The sequence below is a fragment of the Protopterus annectens genome, chromosome 13.part0 (genome assembly GCF_019279795.1).
Source record: "Protopterus annectens isolate FY-2018-M chromosome 13.part0, PAN1.0, whole genome shotgun sequence".
Lineage (NCBI taxonomy): Eukaryota > Metazoa > Chordata > Ceratodontiformes > Protopteridae > Protopterus > Protopterus annectens.
Window position 1 is genome coordinate 462,556,689 of NC_056747.1, and position 19,620 is coordinate 462,576,308.

Below are 19,620 nucleotides of genomic sequence, written 5' to 3' on the forward strand. Positions count from 1 at the left end.
CAGCAGCTGAGGTTCATCTCCCTCCAATACACCAAAGAAAGCTGATGATTCCAAAATACTGTAAGAATTCATGACTCATTAAACATCATCTTATGGCAGTTAGAGAGTGTAGTGGGCGAGAAATAAGCTTAGTCATACTGCTGCAACAGTTAAACTCATAACATAAAACAAACACAAACGTGGAGTCACCGATTTAATAGCACACAGACAAAAAAGTCCCAATGACTAAGCATTTTCACCATAAGAATGGCTTCATCAGAGGCACTGTTCAGTTTAAAGAAAACATCATTTAAATAACATATTCCCCTGACAACTGACCAATCCACATTAAATGACATCATCTCATTAAAATAAAAAATACGGAAAAAAGCAATTATTTATATCTTTGATGTAAAAGCATAATTCAACCAAAGAATAAAAAATGAAGATATCTTATAAAAATATACATAAAACTATGCATATATAAACAGAAACCATGCAGTCAAAAACATTAAAATATATATTAATGCATATATACATTGTTAAAATGTATAAAATGATATTTAGATCACAGTTGCTTTTGCCTTAAGTATAGGAAGAATAGCTATACTATCATTTAGGCCTGGTGGAATCAGCATTTAGCCTAAATTGCCACATGATCGCAAGATTTTCCACCTTTAATTTAAGTCACCTCCTCTTTCATTGTTCTTCACCTTGTCGATGACAAAAAAGATAAACTTTTTGAAGTTAGTGCAACTTGTACTATGCCTATATAGTGCATTATGGGCATCCTTGATTCTGATGGCCCTAACATGTTCAGCTATTCTCTCCCTGAGCCTCCGTACAGTTTTGCCTACATAAAAACTGGTGCAGCTGATACAGGTTGCTACATATACTAGCATGTTGGTATTACAGCTGCACCTCCCCAGGCAACTCAATGAACGGCTATAACCAGGGATAGACACATATGGGCCATCATTGATATACTTACATGCCTTACAAGTCCCACACATATACATTCTAGATCTTAGAGACTTACAAGAGGAATTCTCCATGATGTCTTTGACATTCCTCCCTCGACTGTAAACTATCCTAGGTTTAGAGCCAAGAATTTCCTTATATGAATCTTTAAGGCCCAAGTGCCATGCATTATTGATGGCTAGAACAATGTCTTGAGCAAGGTGGTTGTATCTAAAAACCATTGTGGAAACCATTGTGGAAGAACTATCAGGCTGGTGTTGAGGGGGCCTCTCACGTAATCCAGCAAAAATAATAGGTTGATAAAGAGTGTCTCTCTTCTTTAAAACTTCATGCTTGACCCTCAGAATTAATTTCAAAGGGTATTCCCTATCTAAAAACATCCCTACAAGTTGGAGCAACTTACATTTGAAAGTGTCAGAATTGCTCACCAGCCTAGACAGCCTAATCATCTGCCCCTTGATGATCCCCTTCTTCTGGTGGTAAGGGTGATAGCTGTTGAAGTGGAGCATAGAATTAGAGAACATTTTCTTCCTATGAATACCACTTTCAAGAGTTACCCCATCAAACTTAAGATGAATGTTCAAATACTTCATTTTGCTTAGATGCCAAAAGTTAGTGAACCCGAAAAAAGTGGTTGTATTATTTAAAAATTCAAGGAACTCATTGGCTTCCTGTTCATTCCCCTTACATAGAATCAAAATATCATCCAAAAATCTGTTATACAACAGAATCCTGGGCATAAATGGTGAGGTGAAGATAAAATTCTCTTCCCAATACAGGAGTACTAAATTGGCAAACACGGGAGCACATTTTGCTCCCATGGCTACCCCTGCTGTTTGTTAGTAAATTTCCCCTTCAAAGAGCAAAAAGTTATTCTTTAGGACAATTTCCATTAGATCAACCAATAAGTTAATCCTAGTCCTGTTGCAAGTTTTGCTGTTTACTACACTTACGCTAAAAAAGTCTAGGCCCTCTTCATGGGGTATAGTAGTGAATAAATGTATCACATCTATAGTGAGAAACGAGAATGATACAGATAAATCAACTCCCCTGAGTCTTTCTAAGCAGTGCCATGAGTCCCTTAAAATATGTTCAGATTCCCCCAAGACTGTTTTAGTCAATGAATCCACAAAAGCTGCTAGTGGTTATGTTTTAGACCCTTTGGCTGCCACAATGGGTCTAAAAGGGGGGTTAGAAATAGACTTATGGGTCTTGGGTATCCCAAAAATTACTGGTATAACAGGGTGTGGAACCGAAAAATACTTATATTTTTCCTCATCCAGCATACCTTGAAATAGTGCATCTAGAAAAAATAAATGAATCTTATAATAGGCCCTTAACCTCATTAATACTGGCCCTAATGTAAGTTCACTGATCATTTAAAATTTCAGACATCCTAAAGACATAGTCATACTGTGACATAATGACCATGCCTCCACCTTTGTCTGGTTTCATCAAGCGCAGTTCATGGTTAGCTAAACTGAACAGTGCCTTCCTCTCATCATTGGACAAATTGTCATGAACTTTTTTGTTGCTATTCAAAATCCTTCTCAATTCATTTTCACAAAGCCTCTCAAAAACAAGTAAATCCCCATTTTGAGGTGCTATAAATAAACTACTTCTATGCAATGAAACTTTTTCCTTAGTTAAGGAGTTGCCATTGAAAAATAATTTTAAATTAAGCTGTCTGATGAACAATTTCAAATTAATCAACACATCAGCAATATCCAAGGAAAATCCCGCTACAAAAGTTGTGCCCTTACTCAACAAACTATGTTGAAAATTGTTTAAAGGCATTGCAGTACAATTGTAAATAGTAAAATCATCTTTCTTAAATATGCCACATCGCGGGGGTTAATCAATTATATCATATTCAACCAAAGACTCATAGTCACTACCTACATCATTCAAGTATATGCTTACATTGTCCAATGATGTACCTAATTCGGCCCTTGGCCCCTGTTGCTCTTGTGGTGATAATTGTGGTTGTAATGATTCCCGTTGTTGTAATATCTGCTGTTGTTGTATGAACCTTCTTCCCTCTATTCTTTAACCTCTCGGACCTTCTCAGCCCATCGTTCTCCTCCAAAAAATGCTCATTATTGTACAGAAGTCAGGTTGCTATCAACCTGGGTGCTCAAATCCCTCATTACTGATTATGTACTTGGGACGTTGTTATTAATGTGATAATATGTGGGGATGTCCCTTTCCCCAAAGGGGATGATGATGCATTTTTTGGCATTCAGCTTAAGGCCATGTTTCTGGCACCAGTCATTTGTTTGAGTGAGACCCTCTTGGAGGATGTCCACATCACTTGAGGAATTAATGACTGTGCACAGCTTGCAGTCATCTGCAAACTTGGTCAGCCATAGCCCACTGGTTTTGGCCTGCACCTCAGAGAAGTATATCCCAAATAACAGAAGCCCCAAGACTGATCCCTGGGGTATGCCACTCGTTACAGATCTACTGCTTGAGGTAACTTCCCCTACTTTGATAAGGTGGGTTCCATCAGTGAGCCAGTTTGCTACCCATTTGGTAACATACGCATTGATGTCTAGTTGAGAGAGTTTATCTACTATGCCCAGTGTGGAATATTATTGAAGGCTTTGGCCAGGTCAAGGTAAGCAGTGTGCATTGCCTTCCTCTTGTCCATTGCTTTAGTGACTGTCTCAAAGAAGTCGACCAGATCTAACAGACATGACTTCCTCTTGACAAAGCCAAACTGTGTAGAGTCGAGTGCTTGGAGGTTGCCAATGTCCCTGTTAATCAGGTCCATGATAATCCATTCCATGGCCTTGCAGATCAGGTTAGTTAGGCTGATGGGTCTATAATTTCCTGGATCGGACCTTTGTATAATGAGATGACATTGGCTGTCCTCCTCTTGGCTGGAACAAAGCCAGTACTTAGGCTTTAGTTGAGTAGGGTACCTAATGGTGCTGCAAGTTCATGTCTGAGTTCATGTACGATGCAGCCTGGGATGCTATCAGGTCCCATGGAGGCTGTATTTTTTGCCTTTGAGAGGGGAGTGATAACCTGTTCCCTAGAGATAAGGAGTGGGGGGCAGGTACTGGGGCTGTCCTGATTTACTGATGGGGGGACAGAGCGGAGAAGTTTTCGCTGAATCTGTCAGCCAGTAGATTGGCTATATCTACAGAATTTGTGTATGTGGTGTCCTTGACTACTAGTTCTGAACAGATGTGGGTGGTTCATTTCAGATTGTGGACATATGTGAAGAAGGCCTTATGATTATCTCTAGTAGATGTGGCCAGTTTGGACTCAAAGTTGGCTTTAGAGGATTTCACTAGTGCTTTTATTTGCTTGTTCAGGTTAAGGAGATATTGCTTCCAATTGGGCACCTGCTCCTTCTTGGTCCTGGACAGCAACTTTTTCCTTTTGTTATATAGTTCATTTATTGCAGCTGTCCACCAGACAGATTTACTCTTCCTTGCGGAGGATGATTTTGTCCTGTCAGGTATTCCTGATTCCATGCATCTATATAAATGCTCGTATAGTACTTTGGTGTAGATTTGAACATTGATGCCAGTTCCTACAGTGGAGAAGGGGGCTGCAAAGCTGTTTATACCATCCCTCAGGAGGTCGTAATCAGCTTTAGAGAAGTTTTTTTGTTTGACCCTAGCTAGAGGGTGGTCAGGGGAGATGGTGACTTTGAAAATGACTGCTTTTTGGATGGATCTTACCAGGGAGGATGATACCATATAGGTACTGCAGTGGTTACTCATGTTGGTTGAAACCAAATCCAAGATATTATCACCTCTTGTGGGGGTATCGACTAGATGTTCCAGGGCATTTGCATTGATAAAATCAAAAAAGAACCCACAAACAGGAAGAAGCAGCTTTTCTATTTCCACAAAAACTGCTCTTAAAACTCAAATATATAGCTATATTTCTATACATATATATATATACATACATACATATATGCATGTGTGTGTATATATATATATATATATATATATATATATATATATATATATATGTGTGTGTGTGGATCTACTTCAAAGGATTAAACTTTTGCAACATCGAACCTCTGACCATCGAAGACTAGAGGATTGAAGTTGTAAAATATTGAACCTAAAAAAAAAAAAATCTAACAAGTGAAAACTTATTTCCCATTTTTGCAGAGGGGCAAGCCCCCCTGCTTCTTAAATATACCAACTCTGAGATTGCACTATAGTGAAGAGAACTATAAATGTCCTATTCCACACTGTACGACGATCTCCATTCACAAGGTTCGATATTTCACAACTTCGATCATCTGGTCTTCACAGATCAGAAGTTCGATGTTGTGAAATTTCGATCCATAGAAGTAGATGAAGTAGACCTATATATATATATATATATATATATATATATATATATATATATATATGGCTCTCTTACTATTGAGCGAAAGCTCAAACAACTGAAACCACATCAGCCGAACACACTTTAGAAAAAGTGCTTTCACCAAAAAAGCACTTTCGCTAAAGTGTCTTAAAAAAACTAGAAAACGACAAAATAAAAAAAAAAACATAGTACTCACGTTTACGCAGGGGGCAAGCACCCTGCCCCCCCACCCCCCTACTTTTATATTCTCACTCCTAGATTGCACTACAGGGGGGGAAAGTGAATATTCCCTTATCCCCACTGTGCTATGATCTCAACAACAGCCCTCTCCCCACATTTTTATCCTTATTTAAGCACACTTTCGCAAAAGTGCTTTTTTTGGTGATAAGCACTTTTGCCAAAGTGTGCTTGGCCATTTCACTTTTGGTGAAACGGCTGTTCGATAAAGAGTAAGGATCCCATATATATATATATATATATATATATATATATATATATATATATATATATATATATATATATACATATATGTATATATACACATATATGTATGTATGTAGATATGTATAGAGCTATAGATATATGTTGAGTTTTAAGAGCAGTTTTTGTGGAAATAGAAAAGCTGCTTCTTCCTGTTTGTGGGTTCTTTATCTAGCCATTTAGAGCCTGTTCAGAAACACATTCAACCATTTTCAGTACCCACTTTATTCAGCTCAGAGATCTGTGAAGCTTGACCTTATCTCAATAAAAGATGGAGAAGAGGGAAGAAACTTTCCTGGATGGGCATCACCATTTCACCTATTCAAATGTCTTTGAAATATATGATGAAAGTAGAGAGTGCAGTGAAGAATCCCCACATAACTAAGTGCTGTGAGGCATCAATGTTAACTACTACATCACTGTATCACCCATTACATTTTTGTCTAAAAGAGCTTTAAATAAAAGTAGCCATAGTAGATTACATCTCTAAACGGGATCATAAAATCTGTTTAACATTGTTTTCCATTGCGAGGAAAGAGGTAGTAATGATAAAGAAGACAACTACTACTCCTGCATTGGATGGATTGATATATTTTGTAAAATGCATTGGTTAGAGTGAGCTTCATTATTTCTTTCATCCAAGTACTTTTTATGGCTGCCTCTTTGCATGTATTTTTATTAATTAGATGAATTACAAGAGGTAAAGGAAGAACCCTGGACATCTTATTATTAATATTTTTTATTAGCATGGAAGGAATACAGAAAATGATTTGTCTGAAATCAGTTTAAGCGTAGCTCTCCAAGTTATTATGTCTGTGACCATAGTTTGGATACAAAGCAATAGAGAGAAGTCATTCAGCTGTATTTTTGTGGATATGAAATGCAAGCAGTTCATATACAAAACAGCCATTTAGTAATTCCCTAAATATGAGCAATGCTCCAGGGTGAATAGGAAAGTGTTGTTATACTTATTTACTTGTGGAAACAAAACATATAAATACTATACATGATCTGGAAGAGGTACTCTTTCTTTAACTCTCTTCATTAAATATGATGCAGAATAATATGTATGTAGACATGGATATTTTTGTAGCAGTGTTTTAAAATCTTTTGGGAACAGAGTCATATGATTTTTTCCAATACTTTGACAAGAGAGTGAGTTCCTTTATCATGTGAAACTGCATTCTTAGAAACATAACTGCATGTATGGATGTTTTTAGGTATAGTTCACCTTCTATCAAACGGGCTATCAGAAGACAAATTAATCAGCTTTGGTAGCTTAAGGAACAGGGACAGAATTCAGGAAATCTCTTCAATTTGTAATAAAATGTCACGCTTACAAATCAAATAATCTTTCAAATAGAGAATGTTTTAAATCATTTTCTGACCCATGTTTTATTTACTGCATATTACTGTTGGGGAGATAGATATGCACTTCTCCCCTCCTGTTATTTGGGTTTATACAGGCAGAATATGCATTGTGTATGGTGGTGCGAATGCAGTAAACATTTAAGTATATGTTGTAGTTTTGATTTGCTTATAATGTAAAAATACTATCAAAATTGCATTCATTTCTTCCTTTAAATTTTTTTGTCTTACTTTTGTCTTTTTCAAAATGAATAAAAAAGCCTGAGTGATTCATGAAGTTGTTATGCAGAAATGTATAATTTTACTTAAAAATGATTATATGTAGAACGGTTCACAGATATGACTATTTGCACTTTGTAAGTAGAAGTGTATGCAGTCCAGATGATGTGTCCACCTGCTCAATGTACAAGCTACCCAAGATCCACACTGAAATTTATATATGAATAAAGGTCAAAGATATACCACACACACAAACATATGTAATTTATGTTTATGCTTTTTCAGAATCACGTATTATAGAGAAATTTAAGTTCAGCCTACTGAGTGCTCTGTCACCAGTTACTAAACCTTGATCTTCAATATTGGAAAAAGATATATCCCTAACAATATAGTGTTTGATCCCCAAAAGCTGAAACTTAGATTATGGAAATATCTGTTCTACCTTTTAACCACTGGACCCTTCTCCACATATTAAATAACCACCTTAGAAGTCATTACTTCCATTCTTCCATTGCTTCATCCAAAAATTTCCCTTTGTGATGTAAAATCTTATTCGGAACCCATTGACATACAAGTGGCACTGAGTATCATTTATAGGTGACCTGTATATTTAGTGTAAAGCAGCTCAGATGATAGAAGCCAGTGTTCTGCTTTCTTTTTTATTGTATCTTCACCATCTAGAATTCATTCAGTTGGCCTTGATTAACCTGATAACTTAATGGACATTGCTGAGATGGAAGGAAAATGGATAGTATAATAGGACAAATAATGAGCTGGATGTTGAGGGGTACTGTACTTCTATTTTGCTTTGTATTTTACAGTGAATTACATGAAAGTGAATACAAGAGTGATGATTCCTTCACACATTCTTTATGGACTGAGAACATGCACTGATTGGAAAAACAATTTTACTAGGACTAATGCCTTTTTTTCCACTGCATGGAAATTAATGTGATAAGACATGAGAGAGCACAAGGCTAGAAAGGCTGACACTTTTATTCCTTTCTAGGTGTTCCAGGAGTAATGGTAGTACCACATGTACTGATGTCTTGTTTACTTCTCAAAGAGAGCTTAGCATGATGCCAGTTGAATGCGGAGTTACAAGACCATCAGAACTATTTTTAGTTATCTTATTATCAGTCTGATCCTCTACGTTCAGGTTAACATTGATCTGGCAACATGATTGAGATGGTTATTTGAATGGGAGGCAGATTAGGAAACAGTTTTGCCCCTTTTTATTCTTCTTTATCTATCTGCATTATTAAAATGCTTTAATTAACATTGAAATCATATATTTGCTGTGTTGCCATGTCAGTATACAGATTTTGCAGATATTTAATTTGCATAGGAATATCCCAGTCTCATATTCCCTGGAGTGTGTGTCTATGAAGAGCAACATTGCCAGTTCATGGTACATTTTGAAGAGGCTGGAGTAAGTCTGGTTATTTATTTATTTATGTATTTATTAATTGATTATGCATTTATTAACAAGGTGAGCACACGAAACGTGTCTATTTTCAGGGGAAGTCAGAGAGCACAGTCTGATCCAGTAACTTGGTTAGAGTTACACAGAAGACAAATGGTGGTGGAAGGTTTCAAACCTTCTGCCCTTGACTACAGGAAGCAGCTCATTAACAGCTTAGAGCCTGAATCTTCTCTGTAACATGCCATACAGGATGTTTTAGTGTAGCTTATGATTTTTTGCTGTGTATCACTACTCTGAAGTCTATAAATTCTACATGCTATTTCCATTGTTCTTTTTAAAAATGCTTCTGGTAGGTTTTTAAATTGTTGTGGAAATCTCCTTATCCACTGCAAGATTTCAGCAAAAGGCGAGTCTGGAATTGATACTGTTAGCTCAAGCTTACCGTTGGGCACATTCTGCCTGTTTCTTTTGAGAACATGTGATGGGGAAGAGCCCCCCCCCCCTTCCACCAGTAAAATATTAACATTGATAACAGAACAGTGCTGGCGTTTTTCTGTGTGTGCCCACCTTTTGCAGGAAGGGATTGTTGAGTATTTGCTTGTCAAAGAACCCCTCTAACCCCCTACCATTTGTCAAACTAATGAGCTGAATTATTGAAATGGAGTTGCTGTGACATTTGAAGATCTCTATGAGAGAAATAATAAAGAAGACAGTATTAAGAATAGCTGATCTGTACTATTTGATGTTGATAATAAAATGTCTTATTTTTCTTTAGATATACCTGAAGAGGAAGCCCGTTATTTGGCTAAGAAACTAGAACAGCTGAATGCATTGCGAGACCCTGGAGAGGTATGTTTTAGAAAAAAAGAGTGTTTGTGTTTTACTTCTTGTCATGAGTCATGTTTTTGAAACAATGAGAAGAGGTGTTCTGCTTAGAGACTAAAAGTGTGTGTCAGCAATTTATTTTCTAACAATACATTGCTCTACCTCCAAGCTCAAAACTTAAACATATTTAATAATACATTGGCTTTCTAAACTAAGCAAACCACAGGACAAGAGCCAGTGCACTGAAAACAATTTTTCATGTTTTTATAATGTGCTGTATTTTCTAATACAAATGGATGTTTACCGGTATGCTGTATCCATTGTCATTTCGACCTCTCTTTATTTATTTTCAATCCCCAGATGGATGGAACTGTATCATAATTAGGTATGTACCAACATATTCAGCATCATGGTGGGTGTCTGCTGTTCACTGACTTTGCATGAGGCTGTAACTGCCCTTGTCCTTTATCTTGAACAAGTGTACAGATCCACTTCATAATAGATGTCTTCTGCTGGATGGTAAAAGTCTTTACACGTTAGTTGTTACTAACAGTACCTCACTCCCACAGTCAGCACCACTACAGTCTTTATCCCCAGGTTTTCTGACTTCTGGTAATGCAGTTATGTAAAAAGCAGCATGAACCTTGATGGATTTACTATGAATAATCACATTTCACTTAATCGACTGTGATTATTTGACCCCAAAATATCTAAAAACTTGGAAGGTTGCTACTCAAAATATCAACTCTCCTAAGGTTGCAAAACACAAAAAAAAATGTTTTTGCAAGGGGAGTCAAGCCCACCTTTGCACCTTCAACATGGGGACAATCCTTATCATCATCAAACTATATATATATATATATATATATATATATATATATATATATATACATATATATATATATATCTATATATATATATATATATATATATATATATATATATATATATAAAGACAGAGAGCGAGAGATAGATAGTTTTATATATATATATATATATATATATATATATATATATATATATATATATATATACACAAAACAAATAAAATACCTTGGAAGCTGGCACAATATGGAGACTGAGACCAATAGTTCAAATCAGAAATTTCTTCTTCATTAAAAACTACTTTGATACTAACAATCCATAAGATAGAATCCATAAGACAGAATCCAAAACAGTCTGAAAAATATGAAAATATTAAGTGTTAACCAGTCGAACTTCATCAGAATAATGGTTGAATGAAATAAGAACTAGTGGGGAAAAAAATGTACATTCTGGAGGGGGGGGGGGTGTCCTCACTATCTAATCCAATTAAGGATGCTTCTAGCATTAATGTTCCCATTGTGTCCAGGGGGCATGTCTGCCTGTAATTTAACTTGCCATCGCAATTCTTTAACTTCCAGAACGGGATTGCAGTCACCAAAAGGCAAATAAATATGTTCAAGAATCACAAAACTGAAAGTATTGCACTGTGCATTATTAAAAGCATGTTTAGCTAAAGCATTCTTTCTAAGTGCTTGTCTGTATTCTTTAATATGAAACTGGAGTTACAGTTTAAAGCATCTTGAAACTGAATCTCTAGTTTGGGATTTTGTAAACAGAAAACATCCCCTTGAGCTATTAAAGGGCAGCACAGACACTTGACACAGCAGAACATACCTGTAGCCTGGGAAGGGAGACTGGTAATCAAATGGGTATTCTTTTCAAAAGCTGACTTCAGGGACACACTCTTTCTATAGCAAAAGCTAGGACTGGGATACAGGATTCTTTCCAAATCTGGGCCACTGTTAAAAATTCCCTAGTTCCTGGACAATATCTCTCTAATAGTCTCTTGATCAAGCGAGATGCGAAGCAGGAATCTGGAATGGTCATTCGAGGAATCTGCTGGTTTAGGGCTGAAACCAGATTTAAGGATGGGAGGTTATTTGCTTTGCCTGTGAACATTAGTATCAGTGAGGATGTCATTAACCAATTTTTCTGGGTAATGTTTTTCTAAAAATAACCATTTAAGAAACTGACTTTCTTTAAGGAAAATATCATCCTCACTCACAATCCTGCTAAGTTGCACAAACTGCCCCTTAAATATATTCCTCTTTATAAAAGGGGGGTGCTGGCTAGAGAAGTCTAAGTAGTAGTTCTGAAAAGTACTCTTTCTGTGAATGTTGGAAGAAAACTTTAAAGAAACAGGATCGCTGGCCAAACTAATGTCAAAAAAATTAACTTCATTCCCTTTACCCGAGATGATAAAATCCAAGAAACTGATACTGTGGCTAACCCTGTCAAGAAAATTATTTAGCTCTAATTCTGACCCTTCCCAATCAATGTAATGTTTGTATATCCTGACACACTGAAAACCTTCAATCTTGCATAGAATGTCTGCTTCCCAAGAGCTTAGCACTACATTAGCATAAAAGGGAGCCATTTTTGGCTCCCATTGCCACCCCTTCAGGTTGTTGAAAAATAACATATTTAAAAGAGAAAAAAATATTTACCAGAACTAGCTCCAGTAAAGTAACCAAGGGGAGGGGTGCTGCTGTGTTTGGTCGGGTAATTCAGCACATGCTCTAAACCTTCCTGATGTGGGATGCTAGGGTAAAGAGCTACCACTTCAAGTGTGACCAGTATGCATTGTCCTTCAGTGGGTTGACATTTAAAGATTTCGTTTAAAAACTCCCAGGAGTCTTTAAGGTAGAATTGTGATTTCTGAACCAAAGGGTTCAGAAAAAAATCCAAGAGAGCTGAAATAAATTCTGTATTAATTTTTCTAGATGCTACCATAAGCCTGAGGAGGGGATTCATCGGGTCTTTGTGAGTCTTTGGGATTCCAAACATTCTGCCTACCTGTGGGAATTTCACTTCCATAAACTCCCTTTCTTCCTCTGAGATTAAACCTTCTCGATACAGTCTGTTAAGAGTATTGTCAATGGAAAGAAAGCTCTGGGAAATATCTTCAGGTGAAGCTACTTTATATTTAACTTTGTTAGAAAGGATAGTTTCCATTTTATTATTATAACTGCTAGCATACAAAACCACTATGTCAGCTCCTTTGTCAGATTTCATAATCCTAATATCAGAATCTCTGCTTAAACTATCTAAAACGTTCTTTTCTTCTTTAGTCAGGTTAAACCACTTGTTCTGTGTTTTGTTAGACAGAGCTGACCTGATTTCCCTTTCAAAAACCCTGGAAAAGATATTCAAAGTAGGGTTGAGTGGGGGATTAAAAGTGCTCCTTCTTTTCAAGGGAGGGCTTGGCCTTCATCCAAATCCGTATCTTCACTGTCGCTGGCAGGAGACCTACTAAAAGTGTCATATAAACCAGAATGTGCAGGGGCAGCACCATTTTCATCAACTTGCAAAAACTAATACCAGCAGAATTAACATCAACATTGAAAATGTCATTACCAACATTAAAGTCATTGTTTTTTAACCCTTGTTTAAGGCTAAGTTTCCTGCAATACAGTTTCAGGTCAAGAATATCATTTGTTAATGATGCCCTCTGAGAGGTAATAAAATTAAGACCTTTATGTAAAATATTCTTGCTGTGCGTGTCCAAAGACATATCAGTTAAATTGAAAATCTCTTGAGTGTGCGAGGCACAAGACGTGCTGGAAACAATTAATACGGTCTCTGACCTCGAGCGCTGTTCCTGCATTTCACTCTCCCTCTCCCTCTTCCTTCTCCTCTGAAAATTCATGGAAACCTCCCTGTTTGTTGGACTCTGCAATAAAAAATGATCTCCAATAGAAGCCAAGTTAGGCTCATTGTTGTTGGCTGTACTTTGAGGTGGGTTACGTGGGGGAAGAGGAATGGCCCTTAGGGTACTGCTATTAACAGCTCTGTTGTCTGGTGATGCTTCAACATAATTGTCATCGCCTGTATTGTTGTCAGGGTTAAAATGTCATGAATTCAAATTAATTTTCTTTCTTTCACTGCTTGCTGTGAGAACTGCCCATTACTTATAACATTCTCAGTTCTTTGACGTGGAGTTGCCATGGTAACCACATTATTTGAAAACTGAGAAGGGAAAATGTCTGGTAACTACATCTTCTTCTTCTTTATTATCAAAATAAACCATACCTCTGTGTTCAAACCTATGCGGAACTGGTTTGTGAAACACTGGTGCTCTATTATTATTCCCACTAAATCTGAGTGGGTAAGCGATATTCTGTTTGCATTGTTCTGTATCCCTGGCTAGTTTCTTCCTCTTTTTATGGATTAAGGTTGCCACATGTCTAGATAATTTAGCGTCAGTACCTAGCCATTCATTTTTCATTCCTAAGAAGCAAGTGTGCTCTTGAATAGCTATGTTAAGAGCAATAATTTCATCAGCCAGTAAGCACAGCTTTTTACAATAATGTTCAATAAGCACCTTGAACATTTTTAAGCCTGCCTCATAAAAACTTGACAAAGGCTTGAATATAAGTCACTGTCATGATCTATTGCATTAGGAAACTTGCTCATCCTTAAGCCTTGAGGAACTATTTCAAGACTAATACAAATATTCAGATAAAAAAATGTTATATTCAGCACTTAGATACACAGTCAGAAGTCTTTCTATTTTGTAAATCAGATGCCTACAGTTACTTGGAGTAGCATACCTTTTACTAGTTTGTGGTTGGTGTAACTCACTATTTGAGAATCAGTTCTTCCATCACTCTCCAGGAACAGATTAGCTCTATCTGAAGCTAAAAAATTGTCAATAAAATTGTTGTCACCAGTAAGCTTAACTAACTGCTAGATGGCTGAAGCTGTCACATAAGTGTTGCTATTAAAAAAGTTGCTGGTATCTGACTGCTCAATCTACCAAACACTTCTTGAGACTTAACTGCTGCTGCATTAAAAGATTCCAGCACAGAGACCAGTTCAGCTGGGATGCTGTGAGTAGAGACATAAAAAAGCTCCTGGCTGCCATAAACTGTCTGGCTCCCATTACTCACTTCCATTTCCAGACAGAAAGAAAATACCAAAGCTCAGGAAAACTGTACACAGTCTTTGAGGCAAAACTACACTCTATGACAAATAAAATACCTCGAATGCTGGCACAATAAGGAGACGGAGACCAGTAGTTCAAATCAGAAATTCCTTCTTCATTAAAAACTACTTCGATACAAACAATCCAAAAGATAGAATCCAAAACAGCCTGAAAAATATGAAAATATTAAGTGCTTTCATTTGTTAAAATAGTGTTAACCAGTCGAACTTCATCAGAATAATGGTGGAATGAAATAAGAACCAGTGGGAAATTTTATATATATATATATATATATATATATATATATATATATATATATATATATATATATATATATATATATACATATGTGTGTGTGTTTGTGTCTGTATATATGTGTACATATATATATATATATATATATATATATATATATATATATATATATATACATATATACATATAGGTCTATGTCAGATGATCAACTTTTCAGAAACTTGTAAAAAAATATCGAAGGGACCATAAACTCGAGTTTGCAAAAACTTGAACATCAAAAAACCCACACAAAAATCTACCTTTTTAACATATTTGCAGGTAGGCAGATCCTCTGCCTCCATACCCCCTGCAAATTATATATACCAACTCCGAGTTCACACTACAGTGAGGAAAAGGGTAAATTTTCTGATCCTCACTGTACTGTGATCTTCATTCAAAAGCTTTGAGTTTTCAAAAACTCGATCATATGGTCTCGACCATATGGAATTCTTGTTTTTGAAACCTCGATCAACTGATAGAGACCTATATATATATATATATATATATATATATATATATATATATATATATATATATATATATATGTCCCTGTCCCCAGCAGAACCACAGAAAAAATGTTTAAAAAAACTCCACAAAATAAAAGCAGAGGATTTACTAACAGCTATAACAAAAGCTGTTTAATACAATATACACTAAGTTATGCGGTTTCACCTGGAACATCTCCCGGCTTCTTCAGAACATTTTTAAAATGTAAAAGACTAGTTTTTATACATCATAACAACCAATCACAACACTAAAACGACCCATCCAGCATTTCAAACACAGTTAATCCTATGTTGTCTGTCAAAAAGTAGCAAAAATACAAAAAATTACAAAAAATGATTAAAAGTGTGCATGATTTGCTGCAAGTACAATTAATAATATAAAATTATTTAGGTACATGCTAAATATCCACAGTAATGCTTAGTGATATTAAACAATGTGTTACGAAATTAAAGTTTAGCTGCTCTTAACTTAAAAATACTATTGATGCTAATATGTTCATTTAAACCAGGGCTTTTTGCTGCATCTAATTTGATCTGCCAGAACAGTTCCCTGTATTCTAGTTTGGCTTCCCAACTTCCACCCCTGGGATTCTTTGTCACTTGCGCCAGAACAAAAAATGTAATCTTAGAATTTTTGCAACACCTATGATGTCTATACAAGGCATTAGTTTTTTTTTCATGCGTTATATCATATGTATGTTCGTATACTCTTTTTCTCAGAGTCCTCTCAGTTTTGCCAATATAAAAACTTAAACATTCCTCACATGAAACCAAATATATCACCCCTAAAGCTAAATACTTCTGGCTTTCAAAAAAACACTTCCATTTCTGCCATATTATTACACTGACTACAAACCCCACACCTATATGTACCCAGTGTCCTCTTGTTGAACTGTTGTTTGTTTAATTCTGTTTTCTCAAACATTTCTTTTAAATTCATGTCCCTTTTTCTAATGAACTTACATGTTTCGGGTATAAAATTACTTGCTTCTGTATCAACAGTTAATAACCCCCAATATTTTTTAATAATATTTTCTACCTCAATACAAGCCGGGGAGTATGTATGCACAAAAGCCAAATTGCAAATGTCATTGCTTGTATTGTTGTTGTGTACCTAATCCTAACAAAGGCTTGTATTTATGCTCTCGATCTTTCCTTATTTCTTCCACTAGTTTGTCAATCAAAAATATGGGGTAGTAATATTGTGAAAAAAGTTCTCCAATTAATTTATTTTCTTCATTGAAAGAACCTGTTTCACTACACATTCATGAAGCTCTGATGAGTTGTCCCTTAACTATCCCCTTTTCTGGGAAAATGGGTGTCCACTGTCAAAATGTAAGTATGAATTCAAAAATGTATTTTTTCTAAAAATTTTAGATTGAAAACAGTTGTTCACCCTGTCCTTAAATATTGTAACATCCAAGTAATTAATACTTTCTTCTGAAGAACAGGAAGTGAACCTCAAAAAGTCAGTGGTCATATTAATATATGCCAATAATTCTGTTAATTTCTCCTTGGATCCCTTCCAGAACAAACAGATGTCATCCAGAAATCTAGTGTAAAATGTGATGTATGTACTCCATACAGTACCTAATATGTGCTTTTTCTCCCAATAGTATAAAATACAATTTGCATGTAAGGGGGGCACGTGGCTCCCATTGCCACTCCCTGTTCTTGCTTGTAAAATTCTCTATTGAAAAACATGAAATTATTCCTTAGAATAGTTTCCATGAACTCTACTAACACATTTAACTGCTCAATTTTAAAATAATTCACTTCTAGCAAAAACTCCTGGAACCATTCTAACCCTGTCCTATGTGGTATACTAGGAAATACCTCTACCAAATCAATGGTTACAGATAATAAGCTTCCATCATATTTGTCCCGAGTAATATTTTTCAAAAAGTCCCAGGAGTCCCTAGAAATGTGTGTTAGGGAATTAACAAACTTTTTTTAGGTGATGGTCCACATATACTGCTAATGGTTCTATTTTTAAACCTGCACCCACAACTATGAGTGTAAACATTAGATTTTCTATACCTTTATGTGTCTTGGGTATTCCGAACAGTATGGGGATACGTTGGCTAGGAACAGATAAAAAGTTTCTTATCAATAGTGCCCTGTAGCAAGTGGTCCTTTACATAAAAATCCGTCTTAGAATATGCAATCGCTGTCTCATTTTTAGAGACGGCACTGTATTTCTCCTCATCATTTAAAATCCTGAACATGTGAATTTCATAATCAATTGAGTCCATTAATACAACCCCCTCCCCTATTATTAGGTTTTATAACCCTGCAATTCCTTTCACGTAAAGTATATATTAATTCCTTTTCTTCTTAACAGAGATTATTTGTAACCCCTTTTTTGAGGTTCAGTTTCCTAATGTCTCTTTCTGCCAACTTCTCAAACATTTTAAACATTGGGTTAAGTGGGAGGGGGGGGGGGTGAAAACACTACTTCTACTCAAATCCAGGTTTGTGATTTTTTCACCCTTAAAAACACATTAAGATTAAGTTTCCGTAAAAATAATTTTATGTCTATGAGGGTGTTAACCATACTCGAAGGTCTTGTTGGCACAAACTGAAAGCGCTTTGTAAATAATTCAAAATATCCTTTGTTAATAGTTAAATCTGTATAGTTGAATATGCTGAAGTTGCCTAACATGTTGCGTATTCCAGCTTTTATTGTGGTAGAAAATATTATTAAAAAATATTGGGGGTTATTAGCTGTTGATACAGAAGCAAGTAAACTTATACAGACGTACCTAAGTTCATTAGCAAAAGGGACATGAATTTAAAAGAAATGTTTGAGAAAATAGAATTAAACAAACAGCAGTTCAACAAGAGGAAACTTGGTACATATAGGTGTGGGTTTTGCAGTCAGTGTAATAATATGGCAGAAAAATAAGTTTTTTTTGAAAGCCAGAAGTATTTAGTTAAAAACCCCAGGACACTATAATTGCAATGGTAGAGGACTGGTATATTTGGTTTCATGTATGGAATGTTTTTATATTGGCAAAACGGAGTGGACTCTGAGAAAAAGAGTATATGAACATATATATATGATATAACGCATCAAAAATAAACAAAAATAAAAATGTTCTGAAGAAGCCTGGGGGTGTTCCAGGCGAAAGCGCTTAACTTAGTGTATATTATATTAAGCAGCTTTTGGTATTGTTGTTAATAAATCCTCTGCATTTATTTTGCGGAGTCTTTTTACACACACACACACACACACACACAGATATATATATATATATATATATATATATATATATATATATATATATATATATATATATATATAGGTTTACTATCATAAATTCGAAAGTAAAAATAAATAATGTCTTTATTTTCGAATTTATGCATCGAAAATGAACATTTTCGAATAATAGTAAACTCGAAAACAAGGGTGTATTGTCGAAAATGTCGCTTGCGACATTTACGGTGATACACAGCACGCCCACCCTTCCCATAATCACCTACCTACCTAACCGAACACACAGTTATGCAGGGGCTGCCCTGCACCTTTTGGGGGCTGTGCCACACCCCCCCTAACTTAATATTCCAACTCCGAGATCGCACTACAGTGAGGAAAGGGATGCATTTCCCTAACTGCACTGTACCGCGATCCCCTCCCATGACCGAAAGTTAGAATTGCGAATGCACAGTTCATTCGCAATGCAAACCTTCGCTCATGTCACCTGCCGTAATATGAAGTATTCAATCATCTGATGTTCAAATACTTCATAGCCGTCTAAATGCATGTCGACATAATGATAGCAAACCATATATATATATATATATATATATATATATATATATATATATATATATATATATATATATATATATATATATATATATATATATATAGATATATATATACATATATATATATATATATATATATGGATTCCTATTACAAGAACTAAAGTTCACTACTTCAAACGTGTGATAGGAAGCCTCACTTTTGTGAAGGTTCACTTTAACGAAAGTGAACTTTTGAGTAAGTGCACTTCACTGAAAACACCGCAGCACAGTGGAGGACAAAAAACAAGCTATGTCCTCCACTATGATGCGATAGTCACGGACCTTAGGGTTAGGGCACGGGTTAGGGTAAGGGGATAGTTAGTAAAGCTATCCCCTTACCCTAACCTATGCCCTAACCCTAAGCTTCGTGACTATTGCACCATAGTAGAGGACATTGCTATGTCCTTCAT

The 19,620-nt window shown here is 35.8% G+C and overlaps 1 protein-coding gene across 1 annotated transcript in view; it reads left to right on the forward strand.

Moving 5' to 3' along the window:
* UNC13A (unc-13 homolog A) overlaps positions 1-19,620 on the forward strand; it is a 5,702,976-nt gene that overhangs the window by 2,335,007 nt on the left and 3,348,349 nt on the right. Inside the window, exon 6 of the mRNA XM_044054109.1 lies at positions 9,576-9,649. Coding sequence (XP_043910044.1) covers positions 9,576-9,649 — 74 coding nt within the window. The remainder of the gene's footprint in view (positions 1-9,575; positions 9,650-19,620) is intronic.